The 15,517-nt window shown below is 50.6% G+C and overlaps 7 protein-coding genes across 7 annotated transcripts in view; 6 read left to right on the forward strand and 1 right to left on the reverse strand.

Annotated features, from left to right (window-relative positions):
• Positions 1–1,028, reverse strand: part of PPTG_19252 (hypothetical protein) — a gene marked incomplete at both ends in the record, with an annotated part of 1,950 nt that extends 922 nt beyond the window's left edge. Inside the window, one exon of the mRNA XM_008917633.1 lies at positions 10–1,028. Within this exon, the coding sequence (XP_008915881.1) occupies positions 10–1,028 (1,019 nt within the window). The remainder of the gene's footprint in view (positions 1–9) is intronic.
• Positions 1,029–1,190: 162 nt separating this feature from the next.
• On the forward strand, positions 1,191–2,205 carry PPTG_24547 (hypothetical protein). Its single transcript, XM_008917651.1, has one exon. It carries the CDS (start codon positions 1,402–1,404, stop codon positions 1,717–1,719), a length of 318 nt encoding a protein of 105 aa, XP_008915899.1. The 5' UTR covers positions 1,191–1,401; the 3' UTR covers positions 1,720–2,205.
• A 1,615-nt stretch (positions 2,206–3,820) lies between these two features.
• On the forward strand, positions 3,821–5,358 carry PPTG_19253 (hypothetical protein). Its single transcript, XM_008917634.1, has one exon. It carries the CDS (start codon positions 4,279–4,281, stop codon positions 5,206–5,208), a length of 930 nt encoding a protein of 309 aa, XP_008915882.1. The 5' UTR covers positions 3,821–4,278; the 3' UTR covers positions 5,209–5,358.
• A 1,168-nt stretch (positions 5,359–6,526) lies between these two features.
• Positions 6,527–8,553, forward strand: PPTG_19254 (hypothetical protein; the record flags this gene model as incomplete). Its single annotated transcript, XM_008917635.1, has 2 exons — positions 6,527–7,618; positions 8,345–8,553. Exons 1-2 carry the CDS (start codon positions 6,796–6,798, stop codon positions 8,551–8,553), a joined length of 1,032 nt encoding a protein of 343 aa, XP_008915883.1. The 5' UTR covers positions 6,527–6,795.
• A 2,983-nt stretch (positions 8,554–11,536) lies between these two features.
• On the forward strand, positions 11,537–12,870 carry PPTG_19256 (hypothetical protein). Its single transcript, XM_008917636.1, has one exon. The coding sequence runs from the start codon at positions 11,746–11,748 to the stop codon at positions 12,745–12,747; it is 1,002 nt and encodes a 333-aa protein (XP_008915884.1). The 5' UTR covers positions 11,537–11,745; the 3' UTR covers positions 12,748–12,870.
• A 669-nt stretch (positions 12,871–13,539) lies between these two features.
• PPTG_19257 (hypothetical protein) lies at positions 13,540–14,257 on the forward strand. The gene has a single exon (XM_008917637.1). The coding sequence runs from the start codon at positions 13,655–13,657 to the stop codon at positions 14,036–14,038; it is 384 nt and encodes a 127-aa protein (XP_008915885.1). The 5' UTR covers positions 13,540–13,654; the 3' UTR covers positions 14,039–14,257.
• A 564-nt stretch (positions 14,258–14,821) lies between these two features.
• PPTG_19258 (hypothetical protein) lies at positions 14,822–15,508 on the forward strand (the record flags this gene model as incomplete). The annotated part of the gene is made up of 2 exons (XM_008917638.1): positions 14,822–15,458; positions 15,499–15,508. Exons 1-2 carry the CDS (start codon positions 14,851–14,853, stop codon positions 15,506–15,508), a joined length of 618 nt encoding a protein of 205 aa, XP_008915886.1. The 5' UTR covers positions 14,822–14,850.
• Positions 15,509–15,517: the final 9 nt, after the last annotated feature.

The following is a 15,517-nucleotide window of genomic DNA, read 5'->3' on the forward strand; positions in this document are numbered from 1 at the left end:
ATCATGTACAGCCTCAACACGGAGCAGCACAGCAACAACGCCAATGCAATCGCCATCCCGGCCTTCAGTCCCGTGTTCGCCATGCCTCGGCGTGTAGGCGAGATGGTTAGCGAGAACGGAGGTCGCTCCACTGATGTTTTAAAGGCATCGAGAGCTTTGCGTTCCTCAGGTTGTGAAGTTTCAGACTGATTGTTCCTCAATGTAGAGATCCACAGTCCGGGAGATGGAGGCTGTTGCGAGTTGGTTGCAACTGGGTAGAACATGTCCACCGATCCCGGACTTGGTTGGTGTTGCACCATGGGGGAAGACATGCCCATACTGGCCATCACCACCATGTTCTTCATCGATTGACCTCTCTGAATGTTGGTCGTGGAGGTGTCTTGCATCCACGCATGTGTGGCTGGAGATAGCGGTGGAAAACCCGCATAGGAACCGAAATACGGTTGGTTTCCCAATGGAAACACGGGCATGTTGGAGTCCAGTGTGTAGCCAGTATTACTGGTACTGACGTTAGTGGCACAGATCCCGCTTCTCCTAGCACCACTGGAAGGCGGCGAGCGATACTGCTGGCAGTTGTAGAAAACGTCTTTGAGGCCTTGATCTCCACCGTTTCGTGGCAAATCCAGCGGTTCCAGGAGCAGCGAGTTGGTGCTGGAAGGCGGTTTGTTGCCACCAGCCTCCGCTTCCTTCTTGAAGCTGTTCAAGTCTGGGAAATCCTGGTCGTTGAGCATTTGCCCAAACATGTCGTCCTCATGGAGCCGCGCGAACAGCGGAGTGTCCTCGGACGGAGGCTGGAACGGCGCCTGGATTTGAGTAAGCGCGATGCCGCCGCCCAGCAGCGAGTTCGGTGGAGGGGGCACGAAATTGCCGCTGCTTGGAGGCGTTGGCACTAGGGCGCGCTCTGCCGTGAGCGCCTTGACTCTGCCGCAGGAAGGAAGCGGCATCGAGGACGGGAAGAGACTCGAGCTAGCAACGGCCGATCGCATCTCGGGCGCGAATAGCGATTCTACAAATGCCACCTCGTCCATGGGCGGAAAAGTAGGGGGCAGCGGCGCAAACCTTCTTCGTAGGATGGACTGGCAGTTATGGCTTGAAGTTGCCGTGAAAAAGCAAAAAAGGCTACATCCAGTATAGCGTGTTAGTATGGCAAATGAGTGAGGTATGAGAAAAACGGAATCAAAAAGCTACCTGATTTTCGTTTGCAAAAGTCCGCCGGGAGAGAGAAAAAGTGAGCCCTTCCTTGGTTGGAGGTCGCCCGCAGCTCAATGTGTCGGCGGTTAAATGCGCTGGAAGAAAACGTCCTGTGCTGTATGTAGAGGAAGGAAGGCACTACTGCAGACTGAGCTCGCTCTTGTTCTGGCAGCGTTGGAGAAGTGAGAATTGCGCCGCAACTGGCTGAAAATGGCAAGAAGGAACCAGAACATCGATCCATCTGGCAGGAGGCACATGGCAAGCGGAAACAGCTACGACTATTTGATGGGCGCGGATGCAAGAGCAGCAGGCGATCAGCTCAGCGGAGAAGAAGACAGCGATGCCTTGGATGCAACATGCCACTTCGATGGCATTCGGCGCATTTGGAGGGCGGCAGATGCGATTCAAATCCTTTCCCTTGCACGTCGGATCCTACAGGGGCGTTGCGAAACTTGCGCGGTAGCACTACTTTGGGTCTCCGTCACATGCAGCAAAAGGAATGGTCTCCATGTTGGCCAGTGGGCCTGACCATGGCTTCGCCAGCTGGTGCGCTCTCCGACATATGCATTAAGTCGCCAGGATTTCTGAACATCGCCAGCCTGACGACCACCTGAATCGCAGTGTTTACCAGACAAGCATCGACTGTGGTTCCTTGCAAGTTGCAACGCATTATTGATGTCGAGCTTGCATGTTACCAGTAACCATAATGCTGGCTTGTTAAAGTAAGATCTGGATCGGATCGACTACCTTAGTTGTGAAGCTTCGTACTGCAATTTTCGGATCCAACGGCACTTCGTCATCTTCGAAGCAGTTACAGTGCATTTTTTTTTTTTTTTTTGAGACGATCAAACTTTGAGTCAAAGGCCTTGATTCATCTTTCCTGATTCAAGGACAGGCTATGGTTTTATAGCTGCCTGTCCCGGACTGGCAGCATACATGACTCATGTAACCTGAGACCTTTCGCAGGTTCTGCGGCGATCAATGATTCCTTGAACACGATGAAGGAGACCCTCTAGTTATTTTTCATACGGAGTCTACAGCTACTAGCAACTCGATTCGCACTCAGTCACCGCGCGTTTGATTAAATTGATTCTTGGTCGACGTTGTCAAAGGCAACACTGTGCAGCAGAATGCAACACTGCCGCTAAGGGTAGACTGATGACACGAGCAACCGCTGCTCACTGCCGGGAGATGATCCTTTCCACCCTGCTTACTCGAGAGGGGATAACTTCTAGCACTAGGACGTGCTTCAAGAATCTCGGGGTGGGATCGATCTATGCCGAAAGGCTCAGTAATATGGACAACGTAGCATTTATAGGTGTTACCGTTCGTGTACCTCTCTACAAGAGGCTCTCACTAGCCTTTCAGCGAGTCGGCTAATGTAGCGCAGCACTAAGTTACTGCCAGTAACCGCGTGGGAGAGATTGTATATCATCTTGGTGAGACCGATGCAACACGTAATGAGTCACGCCGGACTTGGCTCGAAGGCCGGTCCTATGATCTTTTCTTCGCAGACGTGCCCTTCAGCTCAGGACATGGCCGCGGAGCGATCATAACCGACGCAATTAACGTTTCATGAAGCCTTGGTTGCGACGGCAGTGAATTATCAAGGGGGGTCACCGTGTCTTCTAAGTGACAGACACGTGGGGGAATAGCAATCAATAATCGCGATTGCCATCCGCGACGCATCTTGTGCTTGTACGCCACCGACTTCGACTTCACAATTCGGGAATTCACTCATTGCTGACCCGGCCCAGCGCCAGTTTTCCATCAAGCAAGCTGGTGACAGGGGCACGAACATAGTGTCGGCAGGATCCAGCCACGACAACCTGGCAGGAATTAGCTGCCGACCGGAGCCCCGTTTGTTGACGTGGGTCCGCAGCCATGCCCGCGGATATTTTTACTTTTTCATCTTAGTGAACAACATCTCAGTTCTAGTTTGACTTTTTTCTTGCTGGCCTTCGACACATGCCAAAGCAAAAACCAGTGCTGCCAAACTTGGAAACTTGAACTAATTTTTGCATCGGTCCTTTCCGTTGCACTTCATCGCGTAGGTAATGCCACGATGCAACTCCACTTGTTGACCCTTCAACTAAAAGCGGCAAAGCACGTCATGTTGCATGTAAGTTTCGCCAATGTGCTGTGCTGCATCGAGTGCAACAGCGTTTTGCATCGCTCAACTTGCGATGGTCTTCTTCTGGACGCACACTCACCGTAAAAGGAACCGGTCAGCGGCACGCGATGTTCTTTTCTTCTTCAAAGGAAAAATTGGCCTTCCAAACACGATGCGAAAGCCCGGTGTAGCCTTGAGCCGGCCTTCCACATCCAGTGCATCTGCAACTTAATGTGTAAACTTGGTGTCAAGTACAGGATAAGAGCAATAGGCGCGTGGACAGACACCCGTGGCCGTCGCTCCTTTCCCTGCCGTTCGCACTTCGTATCAAGAGCAAATGCCTCGGGATCGCTACTGCTGTGACGAGAGACGACGGCATTTTGAAAATCCCGGCACATTTTTGCATACAAATTTCTAAACCTTTTTTTTTTCCGCGTATTACGACGTTAGGACAATCCAACAACAAAAATCCGCAAACTGTCTGCAAAACCAATTTGCCTCGATGTTTTCGATGATACACTGCTCAACCTCTGCCGTCAGTCGCCTAGACGCCAGTGCGGCACTCAACGGATCATCCCGTCCAGTCGTGTGGGTACCGACGTACAGCATCGTTTGCCTCACTCGCGTCACATGGCGCCGCTAAGCAGGCACTCAGTTGCTTAGTTGCCCCATTTGGCGGTCATTTGTAGATTTCCTACATCTGAACGAAACACATCTGCTTCCAAGTGTAAGCTCGCCGTTCTACTCTCTGAAGCCTATCGCGGACTCGTCCACGTCCGTCTCCGTTTCTTCCCACCTCCCCGTCCTGCAACACTCAGTCAGCTCACCTCGATCGGGCCTTTGCCGACAGGGACCATTTCCAAATCCGGCGAGCGATTAGCACGACAGATTACCAAAGTTCCCCCCCCCCCCACGTTTTGCTGTCTCGATCGCAGCATTCGTACGCCCCACACTTGTGCTTCCCCCCCCCAGCAATGTTTGACCCGCGCCTCTGCTCGCCTGATTCGCCAGTTGACTCCGCCATGTTCCCGCCAGTGTACAACCGCTCCACGTCGTCGTCATCGACGGCCTCCATGTCTTCGTGTCCAGGAGACGCTAGCACGGCTCCGTTGCCAATGAGCAACGACGTTGTCAAACCCATGACACCGAGTATTAAGCAGGAGCTCGAGCCTTTCGAGTTCCGTCCGAATCTGAGCGCGAACCCGACGCCTCGTTCCCAGAATGGCACGTCTCTCAGCTCGGTGTTCGGGGACCAAGACCTCATCGACGCCATCATGTACAGCCTCAACACGGAGCAGCACAGCAACAACGCCAATGCAATCGCCATCCCGGCCTTCAGTCCCGTGTTCGCCATGCCTCGGCGTGTCATCCAACAGGTTCAGATTCCGCAGCCGACGTCCTTTACCGCCTTGATGCAACAGCGGCCAATTGGCGTGCCGATGCCTGACGGTCGAATCAAATCGACCATGGCCGGCCCGTGTCTCCGCAAACCCGGCACGTTCCTCAACAAGGACGGCCGGTGGATCAAGGGCAAGCCTTGCCGAATGGAAGGCTGTGACAAGCGCGCGCAGTCCAACGGGCTGTGCAAGGGGCACGGCGGCGGTGCCCGCTGCAGCTTCGCCGGCTGCAGTAAATCCTCGCAGGGAGGTGGCTTCTGCCGCGCCCACGGCGGCGGCAAGCGGTGTATGCACGAAGGATGCGAGAAGGGCACGCAACGCAATGGCTTTTGCTATCTACACGGCGGTGTACGGTCCTGCAGCGTCGAAGGCTGCGATAAGAAGGACCGTGGCAACGGCAAGTGCTTTTCGCACGGCGGTGGGCGCAAATGCCAGGCTCACATGTGCTTCAACACGATCCGGCGGGGCGCCTTCTGCGACCTGCACAACGGCAAGCTTGCCAAGTGAAGACGAGGACAGCCACGCACATTAAGTTAAAGAGCCCGGAGATTGTTGAGCAAGACGTGGCGTGCTCGATCATATAAACCCCCAATATACATTCTGTACGGTGTCATGGTAATGCCGATTCGATAGAGCAGTCCTACATGTCTTGTCGAGCGTGGGCTGAGGTAGGGCGTCATGTTGCATGTTTGCCTGCCCTACATGCCCTACTGGATTAGCATCCGCTATGTTCGACCAGCGGATCTTGCCGGACAAGAAAATTTTCATAAAGATGTAGACCATCTGGCAAAAGTGCCGCAACCGCGAGCAAACGAGATGTTGTTCACGGCGATCGGCAACTGGCAACTGTACTGCGCAAGAAACTTGAAGCAAAGTGCAGGTGTATCACTGAGTCACTTGTCAGACCATACAAAAACAATTGCAGACACTTGAACGATGCAAATTGCATCGTGAACTTTGTCTTGTCGATTGCAAATCCGGGCGCCAGGACTGCAAGCCCACTGTCTTCACTGACAATGCTTGCACACAGGAAGACTCAGCGGGGGGGGTTGGCGAGTCGTCAATGACGACAACGTCACCTCCCGATGCCGCCAGTGACGGGGCTTGTTGCAGCTCTGCAAAATCCGAGAGGATGGAAGCGTGGGATGTCAGAAATTCACTTCGGACTAAACACGGCGTCGGCAAATTGCAAATTGTCTAAACGCTTTTTAGAGCATTGCTGCTTGCGGGCAAAAAGTTGCCGTTTAAACCACGGCGTCTTTACAGGAGCAAATCGATGCGAGGTGGATTGAGTGTCTAGCCGAACTTGATGTCCGTCATTTCGACCGACACCACGCTTGATGCATGCACACGGTACGAGAATCAAACCAAGAGGCTTAGGCAACTGAACGACGCCCAATGCTGCGCATCCCGACAGCAATCACAGGCAAGTTGCAGTGCAAGCCTGTGAAGCGCAACGCGGAGTGATGGGAGGTGGCTACGCCGCGCGTCATCGATCGATCACCGACCCCAAGCAGAGTTCGCTGCTCGAGTGCATGTTGCAGTGCGTGCCTAATGTCCGCTCCTCTACGTCCCTGAGGGGAGAATGACATCTCGGTGGAGAATTTCTCGCCGGTGGCAGCAGTGAACGTAAGTTAGTGGATTTTCATCAACCGATCGGTTGACTGCCGACAAAGCACGAAGCCTCGAAGCTTCGTCTTCGCCCGCTCAAGACGACGACGGCAATCACCAAGAAGCCGGAAGGGTGTCAAGTCACGAGGGCGGAAGAACGGAGCCTGTCCTTGCCTCTCGCCTGTCGACGTCCACGACGATGTCACGCGGGGGCGCGTAACTTACGCAGCGGTTTGCATAGCCTCAGCCCCGCACATTGAGCTCCAAATCGCGCCTGGATCAAATGCATTGCCTGGAAAACACCAGGCGGGACGCCGTGGGTGCAACCGGAGTCCTCAACGGGCTCTGCTGTTCTAAACAGAGTGGAGTTGCATCGATTCTTAGCGCCAAGAAAATCGTTACTGCATGCACTTTGCTTAAGTTAGTAAAAATAGTGTCACTCATCATGTCCGCGAGGTCACGCTCTGACTGAGCTTGTCCGACATGATCCGGCCGTTTGACAATTGCGAGCCACCGCCTCCTGTAGCTGCACTCTCGTACGAGACCGTCCTATGCACGGAGCTGCCGGCGTTCGACCCGGTGCCGACGTTGCGTTCCGTGCTACTCAAACCCCCACATCTTCAACGGTTCGAATGCTTTCTACGCAAGACGGGATGGCTCACTATGCCCATTTACGCCTGCGGATTGATCCTACGCATCGCCGTGTGCTCCGTGCCGGCTCCTATCGGACGGCTAGTGTCTCCATGGGCGGCAATTCTACACATTCCGCCGTGTATCGTGTTCGCTGCCGGTATTCGCGTTGAATTCGTGAAACTCATTTTATCCGCTTTCGATTTTTGGTTTCCATTTGCTGCCAACACGATGTTTCTCATCGTGTTCAGTTGCGTTTTGCGAGATATGAGAATTTTACTAGTTGTTGCCGTGTGGATTGCCTTTGGATGTTCGTTTTTGCAGGAAACGTACTTTCGAGATTCGCGCAACATTGCCATGTCCGCTTTTGTCGAAGCTTCTTTATTGATTTTGCTTATGGGCAGCATTTCGCTGAACATTATGGACGACTTGCATCACTCGAATTTGCTCATCGCTGGCGGCCACACGTTGTCTACGAAAGATGTTCTTGTTAACGTGATTGGAACGATGGCAACTTTGATGATGCGTACCACGTACAGACGGGTAAAACTCATCAAGCGCCAGAAGCAAATGGAAGGCACTGCAACTCAATCGTTGGGCTACCGATGTTTCATTGCGCTAAACCCTACAGGGCCAGGGGCAACTTCACGCAATAGCGTGGTACCCCATCCGCTAGGTCCACTACTTTTTTTCAACGCACAATCAAAGCTTTCACGAAAGAAAAATAAATCTGAAGAAAGAGTAGGAAGCAGACGATTGTCAAGCTTCGTGTTGCCACCGTTGCAGATACATCTCGTCAAAGATTCTCGACGATATGATCCTCGGGACACACTGTGGAGCTGTGTTGGCTCTATTGAACCTTTACGCAAGTGGCAAGTGGTGGTTTTACAGGTGTGTGGAGTTACAGGGTTCATTCTTACCATTCCCTCGATTTTCGCTCCACTAACTACAGAAACCGAAGTGATGGGGGTCTTGTGTCTTGCTACCACTTCGATATTTTACGCCGTGAGCTTGTTCTGTTGCCAAAGAATTTTATTGAAGCGAGTGGTCTTGTCATTCGACTTTTTATTCCTAATTCTCCAGTTGATGGCGGCACACTTGTGTCTTGCTGACATTTTGTGGTGGCGATGGACTTCTACGTGTGGAGTTGCATCCAGCTATCTCTGGGCAAAATGGAGCTTAAGTATAGACGCGTTGACTCCAACGATGCGCCATCGACTGCGCATAAAGAGTTGGATGCCGACATGTTGTATCGTGCTTTTTATTATCATTCAACTGCTGGTTTCGCTCGACATTTTAGTCTGGGAATATTCGCAGCTCCGTGATCGAGTCTTTTGGAATCTTGATTTTCTCGGTCGCCAGGCTCAATTCCGAGTTGTAACATTTTTGTGGAGTCGAGTAGTTACCATTTTCGTGTGGTACGGCCGTTTGCTATACATTTTGGTCACTCGAACTCACGAGAATACACTCATTATACTGCGAGGCAATGTCGAGTTCGACTACCAAACGTGGAGATTGCAAGCAAACATCGCTCGCGAAGTCCGGAGAATGGCAAAGTTTGCCAAAGCTGCACAAGCCTCAAAAGCGATAGTGGACGCGATCCCCGAGTAGCAATTTCGAGAACTTATTTTGCAATGTTAAGTAATTTATTAAAGTTAGTATGCCGCCTGGAAGTACTACCATATTTTACCACGACAGCACGTTTTATTTTCAACTTTCATAGTCGAATTCAAACGTTAAAACTATCGCGTTGCCCTTGTGACGAGAAAAAAATACTTTTGTGGGTCCCTTCTTGCGTTGTGATTTGCAGTGTGGTTTAACCTACACCATATTAACAGTGGATGCATTGACCCCTATCATGAAGCAGCGACTTCGGTTCAATACTGGATGGTCGTTAGCGGGATATATTTTTTGGCTGGTTCATGCTATAATGCTCCTTGTCAAATTTTTGGTTCCCTTTGACTTGCAAGATCGAGTGTGTTCGTCGTTCTGGTCTCAATTTCATGAAACTTCAGTCGAATTTTCTACTAGCGCTATCAGATTTTGGGACAAGTAATGCTTGTATGACTGTTTTGGTGGGGCATATGTACTTCGAAGTATCGGATAATGCCGTTGTCAATTGTAGTACCTTAAGCTGCCAATTCTGTCTTGTATTTGTATTCCAGTCGGAGCTTCCGGGTTTGACTTGGCATTTAACATGGTCATACATGTAGTTCCAGGAGCATTCGGCAGTTTGTCTTTCATTGAAAGCGAATGACCTCGAGCAGTGAACAACCTATAATAGTGTATATCGTCAACAAGTTCCACAGACAACATCGCCACTAATATGAGAGAAGAAATCATCCCATAACGAAATTATCATCATAAGTAAATATTTCACAGATGGGTTTCTTGGAATAACGAGTTGAATAAATACGAACCACAATTGCTATTTAGAACCGCGCTCAGTATGATAGCTCATGCAGTATTGGAAGCTTGTAGAAACCAACAACCGAGCGATGATCTTGGCGTAACCTCACCATACCGAAGATTTGAATTTACGTTAAATTGTTTGACGGAATTGGGGCTGATGATCCGAGCGATGGTAGACAGTGGCCACACACGATAACCTGGTAATTAGATCATTAACCAAATCGACTACAGCGTTGTTATATGTGAATGATGCGGGGAAAGAAACTAGCTAATGCTCGATGGGAGTGCTTATCGGAATGACCTATCAATAAGTTTAAAACAGCAGCTATCATCAGAACTAGAGCTATCTATCTTTATTTCCTTACAACTGAGTGGCCCTTTGCCATGCCGAGGGTGGCTCATGCCACTGATGACAAAGAGAATACTTCGCTTGACGATGTGTGCTACCAGATCGTCGCGTGGAATTATAATTTGCCTGCGTTTGACCCTGTCCCCATGATCAAGACAGCCGTGCTAAGCCCAAGTTCTGTCAAGAAATTTAATCGCTTTCTCATCGCCATCAGGCCCTATATTGGACCGATTACTTGTATTGGGTTGGCGATACGCTTTGCCGCATTTGCAGCACCGGCTAATGTGGGGAGAGTCCTCGCTCCAATCTCGGTATTTCTGCATTTGATCGGTTTGATCACGACGAGTGCTCAGCTTCGAACCGAATACATAAAAATTATCCTACGCACATTCGACTTTTGGTTCCTCCAGGCAGCAAATACGATTTGGGTGATTGTCATGAGTGCAACTATGAACGACCTTCGAGTGGTTCTTGTAATTTTTTGCTGGGCGGACTTTACTGGCTGGCTCCTTCAAGAAACGTATCTCCGTAATTCTAACGCTGTGGTTGCTGTCGCTCTATTCGAGTGGGTATTCTACGTGCTGCTGATGGTTCAAATCGTGCTGGATCTCGTGGATGAAATTCATCATTACGCGTTGATCACTGCTTGCGGCCGTACACTTTCCACCAAAGATGTGCTAGTAAATGTGATCGGAACCATGACAATGCTATCACTAAGGAACTTATGGCGACGGTATCAATTGATGAAACGCCATAAACCCGGTACAGCCATGAAAGCTCCAGGATACAGAAGTAAAATCGCACTGAGTCCGTCAGGTCCGCTGGTAATCTCGCTTCGCAATAGTATCATACAAAGTCAAGATTTAGCAGTACGTAGCATGACAAAAGCATCATCAAAACCAACGAAATTGAACAAGGGACCGCTTCTACAACTGCGTCTTTCAGCTCAAGGGGGTCGGTTTGATCCCAGTGATACGATGTGGACTCGTATCGGCTCTCTTAGGCGGATGGAACCTTGGAAAATTGCAGTTCTCTATCTGTGTGGAACTTTAAGTGGTGCTTTTGCGACGCTTTCGATGTTTTTGACTGAAAACGAGTTCGTTGCTGTCATTGCATTAGTGACAAGTGTTGTGTTTAGTGGAGTGTATGCTTGCTGCTGTCAGCGTCAATTATTTCTACAGATCTTGACGTCTTTCCACTTTATTTTCCTCTACACACAGATCGTCGCAATTGGCTTGTGCGTTGTTGATATGTTCAACTGGAATTGGGTTCCTGTTTGCGGTGTGGGCTCCAGTTTGTTCTTAACTTTTACAGTGTTGACTATTGACGCGCTTACTCCAATCATGAAACGAAGGCTCTGCTTATCTTACTGGTTTGTTATTGCAGCCGTTGGGCTCTTCTTGACGGTGCATTTGGCATTTCTTCTAGATGTTTTGGTACTCGGTCACTGGGCTCTTCAGGATAGAGTGTTTTTAACGATTGACCTTCTCGGTCAGCAAGTAGCGTTTTACGTCGTACCGACCTTACTTAGCCGCGTGATCACTGTGTTAGTTTGGTCCGGGCGCTTCGTGTACGTTGCGATTACACGCTCAGATGACAATGCGCTTGTTTTGCTTCGAGGTGACGTTGAATTTGACTATGAAGGTTGGCAGAAACAAACCCGTTTCAACGATTTATGAAATTAAGCAATCAAGTATATTCCTCGTAAATTTGTCACGCTAATATATGAGTCGGAGTTGTGGTTGCAACGATACAAAAGGACTTCAGCCGCTTTAGCCAAGGGCTTCAATTAGACGCAGCTATCTGAACTCTTTTTTCAGTGGCACGTGCAGAAATCCATTGGTATAAAATTCTATTTACAACTGGAAAACTGCCTCGACATCAGCACACGAAGTTAGTCAAAAACTTGCTAGTATTCTTATCTCCTATCCCACTCTGGAGGTTATTCAGCGATCTGTTGGCTATTAAACTCTGCTTATCCCTCAGTTCTCTACTCGCCATCAAGCAGCAACTACCGGTCAAAGCAAGAAAACTCCTTCAAAATGTTCAGCTCCTTCGCACCGTCAACGCTTTCATCTTCCACGCGGCAATTCAGTACTGCGATGCCACAATTCGACATCCCAGTGCTGCGAGCGGGTAAAGTTTCTCCTCCACGCCTCGTGATTCTCGGTCCGCCGGCCGGAGGCAAAGGCACTCAATGCGAACTCCTCGTTGAGTTGCTCGGAGTCGTTCACCTATCAACGGGCAACATCTTGCGTCAAGCTATCCAAGCCAAGACGCCACTAGGTCTCAAGGCTCAACAGTTTATGGACCAGGGCGAGCTGGTACCCGACGACCTCATCGTGGACGTGGTACTCGGTCGATTAGCCGAATCCGACTGTGTCACTCGCGGTTGGCTACTTGACGGCTTCCCACGAACCTCAAGACAAGCGGAGGCTCTACTAAAGGCCCAAGGAGGTAGGGCAGCTCCCGATTGTGTATTAGAACTGGAGGTTCCGGACAACGAAGTCATCCGACGTATTGCTGGAAGACGGGTAGACCCTGTGACGGGGAGAACGTACCACGTTGAGTTCAACCCTCCTCCAGTCGAAGTGGCTGGTCGTGTGGAGCAGCGAAGCGATGATACGGAAGCCAAGATCCGAACTCGATTGACCCAGTTCCACTCGAACGCTGAAGCTGTGCGATCGGCTTTTGAGACCTATCGTGGCGACTTTGGAGCGAGCATCCAAGTCATGAGAGCAAGCGGTTTCCAGGCCCCTCCAGCCATCGCAAGTGCATTCGCTGATTTCGCTTTGCAACACGCAGCTCAGCGCAGTCTCAATCTCATTCGACGGGATATCTCTAAGCGTTTGAGACGGAGACTTGAGGCGGGAGAACGAGGGGTGTATCACGTCTCGAATCCTCAGAAGAAGCCGTCGTACCCTGTCCGAGCTCACGTGCGAGCGCTACATGCCCCTCGTTTGATCCAGCATGAGCAGCGAGCTAACATTAAACCTGTCCGCGGGATGCTGCGTGAATTGCTTCGTCGGTTGCGCGTTGCTTAAGAAACTAGACATTCGATAAAGCTTGTATCGACACCATCATAGACGCCAATTTCCTTGTAACGTTAGTCCGTTGTGCCCATTGTCTCGACCGATTGCCAGCACTAAACGAACGGAACTGAGCTTCTCTGCCCCTTTAGGAAAAGGATTAGGAACGCGGCATCCTCGTCATGTTACTTGGCCAAAGTGCCTTGAGTGAGATTTTCCGGAGTTGTCATGGTCGCTGCTGACACTAGTACATATTACTAGTACATATTATTGTTTAATACACCTATGTAAGGGGGGGGGGGGGGGGGCAATTCTTCACGTGAGACTGTTCTCATTGAGGTGAAACATGTTGAAGTTTTTTTGCAAAAAGTCGAAGCAACAATTTTTTCCTTCGAATTTGAATTTGTTCGCCAATCAGAGACGAGTTGCAAGTTGAAGTGCAAAAAATCTTTTTTCTTTGTCAGAGTGACGGTCACGACCCGTTGACTCACGCCAGAATGCTAGATCGACATTCCTCATCCTAGAATGTGAATACTTCCAGCCGCGATAATCGTCACTTGAGACGTCGTTGGCGGTGATCCAGACCCCAGCAGGATAATTGTCACGACATTGAGACGACGTGAGAGCTTTCGCTGGCGGCTGCCTTGACGTTTGCTCGAGCTTCGCCAACAAAACGCGATTCCATTTTATTGCCCGTGAACTCGCGCCGCAACCTAAAACTGGAAACAATAGACACTTTCCAGAGAATTCCGCTAGCTAAGCCAAAATGCAAATGAAAAAGTCTCACAAAATTCTCGTTCGGGATGAGTCGCCAGAATTTTCCGTCGAGTTCTTCAAGGCAGCTGCATAGATCACGTCCACTAGAGTCACGACGGACGTGGCAAAAAGCCTGCATTCTGCCATTTGCCAGCCAACACTCAGCATGAACTCGATCAAGTCACGTCGCCGCTCGCTCTCGGAGAGCTGCAAGTTCGCATACCTGGCCACGCAGGCCGAGCACGTCGAGAAGCCGCATGCCTTCATGCTAGCGCCCGAGGAGCCCGTGGACGACCACCACCCGCTCGTGCTCTCGGTGCATCAGGGCGGAGAGAGCCTCGCAGCGCTGGAATATCGCTCCAAGTCCGAGAGCTTCATCTGCACGGCGCAGGGCATCGTTTTCCAGGACACCAAGTGCCAAAAGTACCACTCCAAGCTCGACAGACTCGTGGCATTGGCCAACTCGTCCAGCACGCAGAGCAACGTGCTGCTCGCCAAGAAGGCGCTCCGATATCGCAAAGTACTCGAACGCCGGTGCGTTAAGGCATGAGCGCGAAGTCTCGAGTCTGTCTGCGCCAGGATGCTAGAGAATGCAAGATCTCGCATGTTCCTCGTTTGAGTTGCTTGTTGAAGCAGCTGTCATGTTTAATGAAGTCTCACGAGCTAGGGGAGTGAGGATTCTTGATGTAGTTTACCGTATTGATGGAATAGCCTGTAGCTATATATTTAACGAAGAGAAAATCACAGCGAACAGCATGAACCTGTGGTAGTCTTGAATTCCAGCCAATGCAGTGGCGTAAAGTAGCTCGCACATCTAACGAGCTGCACGTTAAGACTTCAGAAAGAGTTATTATCAAGGAGAACGGTGAAGATATGCCGTGTCGCTCTTGGAGACCGAACTCCCAATGTTTACGACGCCCACACAGGCGAAAACGCAAGCGTTGGCTTTCTCTTCGGAGAAGGCGGCTAGTGGACAGTCTGAGAGCATCATACTGTCGTGCTCGGTTGCGCTAGACTCCTGATCGCGCCAAAACTCACCCCGAAGCTTTCGTTGTACACGAAGGGGGCTCGAGACCGCTTACGCTTGAGATTGAGCACGACGACGGAACTAACGCGACTCTCAAGAAGTAATGCTGGGTTGCGCGTTGCTGAGAGGCGGCGTGTTCGGTCCCATGCAGACTACGCAACTGGATGCTATGTGGCATCTTATCCTCCGACACTAGAAAACGTTCTTCTTTACGATATCCACAACTACTATTAGGTTTTGTACACAACTGTGTGTTCCATACACACATGTATCCATATCTATTTATTTCAACCAATCACTGATCACGGTTTCCACAATAGACACATTCAGTGGCGATGGAAGCCTGGGTGCGCGACAAGGTGTCGCGTCTGAACTTGGACGCCTCGGTCTACGTCGAGTACGCGCTCGGCCTGCTGCAAGATGAAGACATGGACGTTTCGGAGCGCGTGGCCAGCGTGATCGCCGTTTTCTCCGGAGCAGCGGACGGTCTTGTGGCCCAAGACGTTCTGGACCAGACTCTGGACGAGACTAAAATGACGCAGGACGTCGAGAAACTGCTCCAGGCTGAACAACAGCAGTCCCAACAAGAAGCGGAGCTCAGACTGGCTGAGAAGCAGATGAAAGACTTGCAGATCCGAGAGAAACAGCGTCAGGAGGCCGAGGAAGCGGCCGAGCGCGAGAGACAAAAGGCCGCCAATCGCCTAAAGAACATGACACGCGAGGAGATTGCAGCCCGTGAGCAACTTATCAGCAATTATGGCTTCACAGTCATGTCAGAGTTTGACGAGGAAGGCAACGTGGTAAAGATTAAGGACAAGGAGAAGGTTACGGAGGACGTGGGACCTGCTAATTCCAACAAACAGAGAGTGCAGCAGGCGCAGAACGCCATGCGGGAGAAGATGAAGAAGGACCACGAGAAGAAAGTCAAATACGAGAAGGAACTGTTGGCCAAGGATAAAGCTCGCAAGGACAAGGCCAAAAAGAGAACCATGAAGAAGGAGA

The sequence above is a fragment of the Phytophthora parasitica genome, assembly GCF_000247585.1.
Source record: "Phytophthora parasitica INRA-310 unplaced genomic scaffold supercont2.109, whole genome shotgun sequence".
In the NCBI taxonomy this organism is placed as follows: Eukaryota; Oomycota; class Peronosporomycetes; order Peronosporales; family Peronosporaceae; genus Phytophthora; species Phytophthora nicotianae.

Coding starts and splice junctions, on each gene's coding strand:
- PPTG_19253 (XM_008917634.1), top strand. CDS start 4,279: ATGTTTGACCCGCGCCTCTGCTCGCCTGATTCGCCAGTTGACTCCGCC.
- PPTG_19256 (XM_008917636.1), top strand. CDS start 11,746: ATGTTCAGCTCCTTCGCACCGTCAACGCTTTCATCTTCCACGCGGCAA.
- PPTG_19257 (XM_008917637.1), top strand. CDS start 13,655: ATGAACTCGATCAAGTCACGTCGCCGCTCGCTCTCGGAGAGCTGCAAG.
- PPTG_24547 (XM_008917651.1), top strand. CDS start 1,402: ATGGCAAGAAGGAACCAGAACATCGATCCATCTGGCAGGAGGCACATG.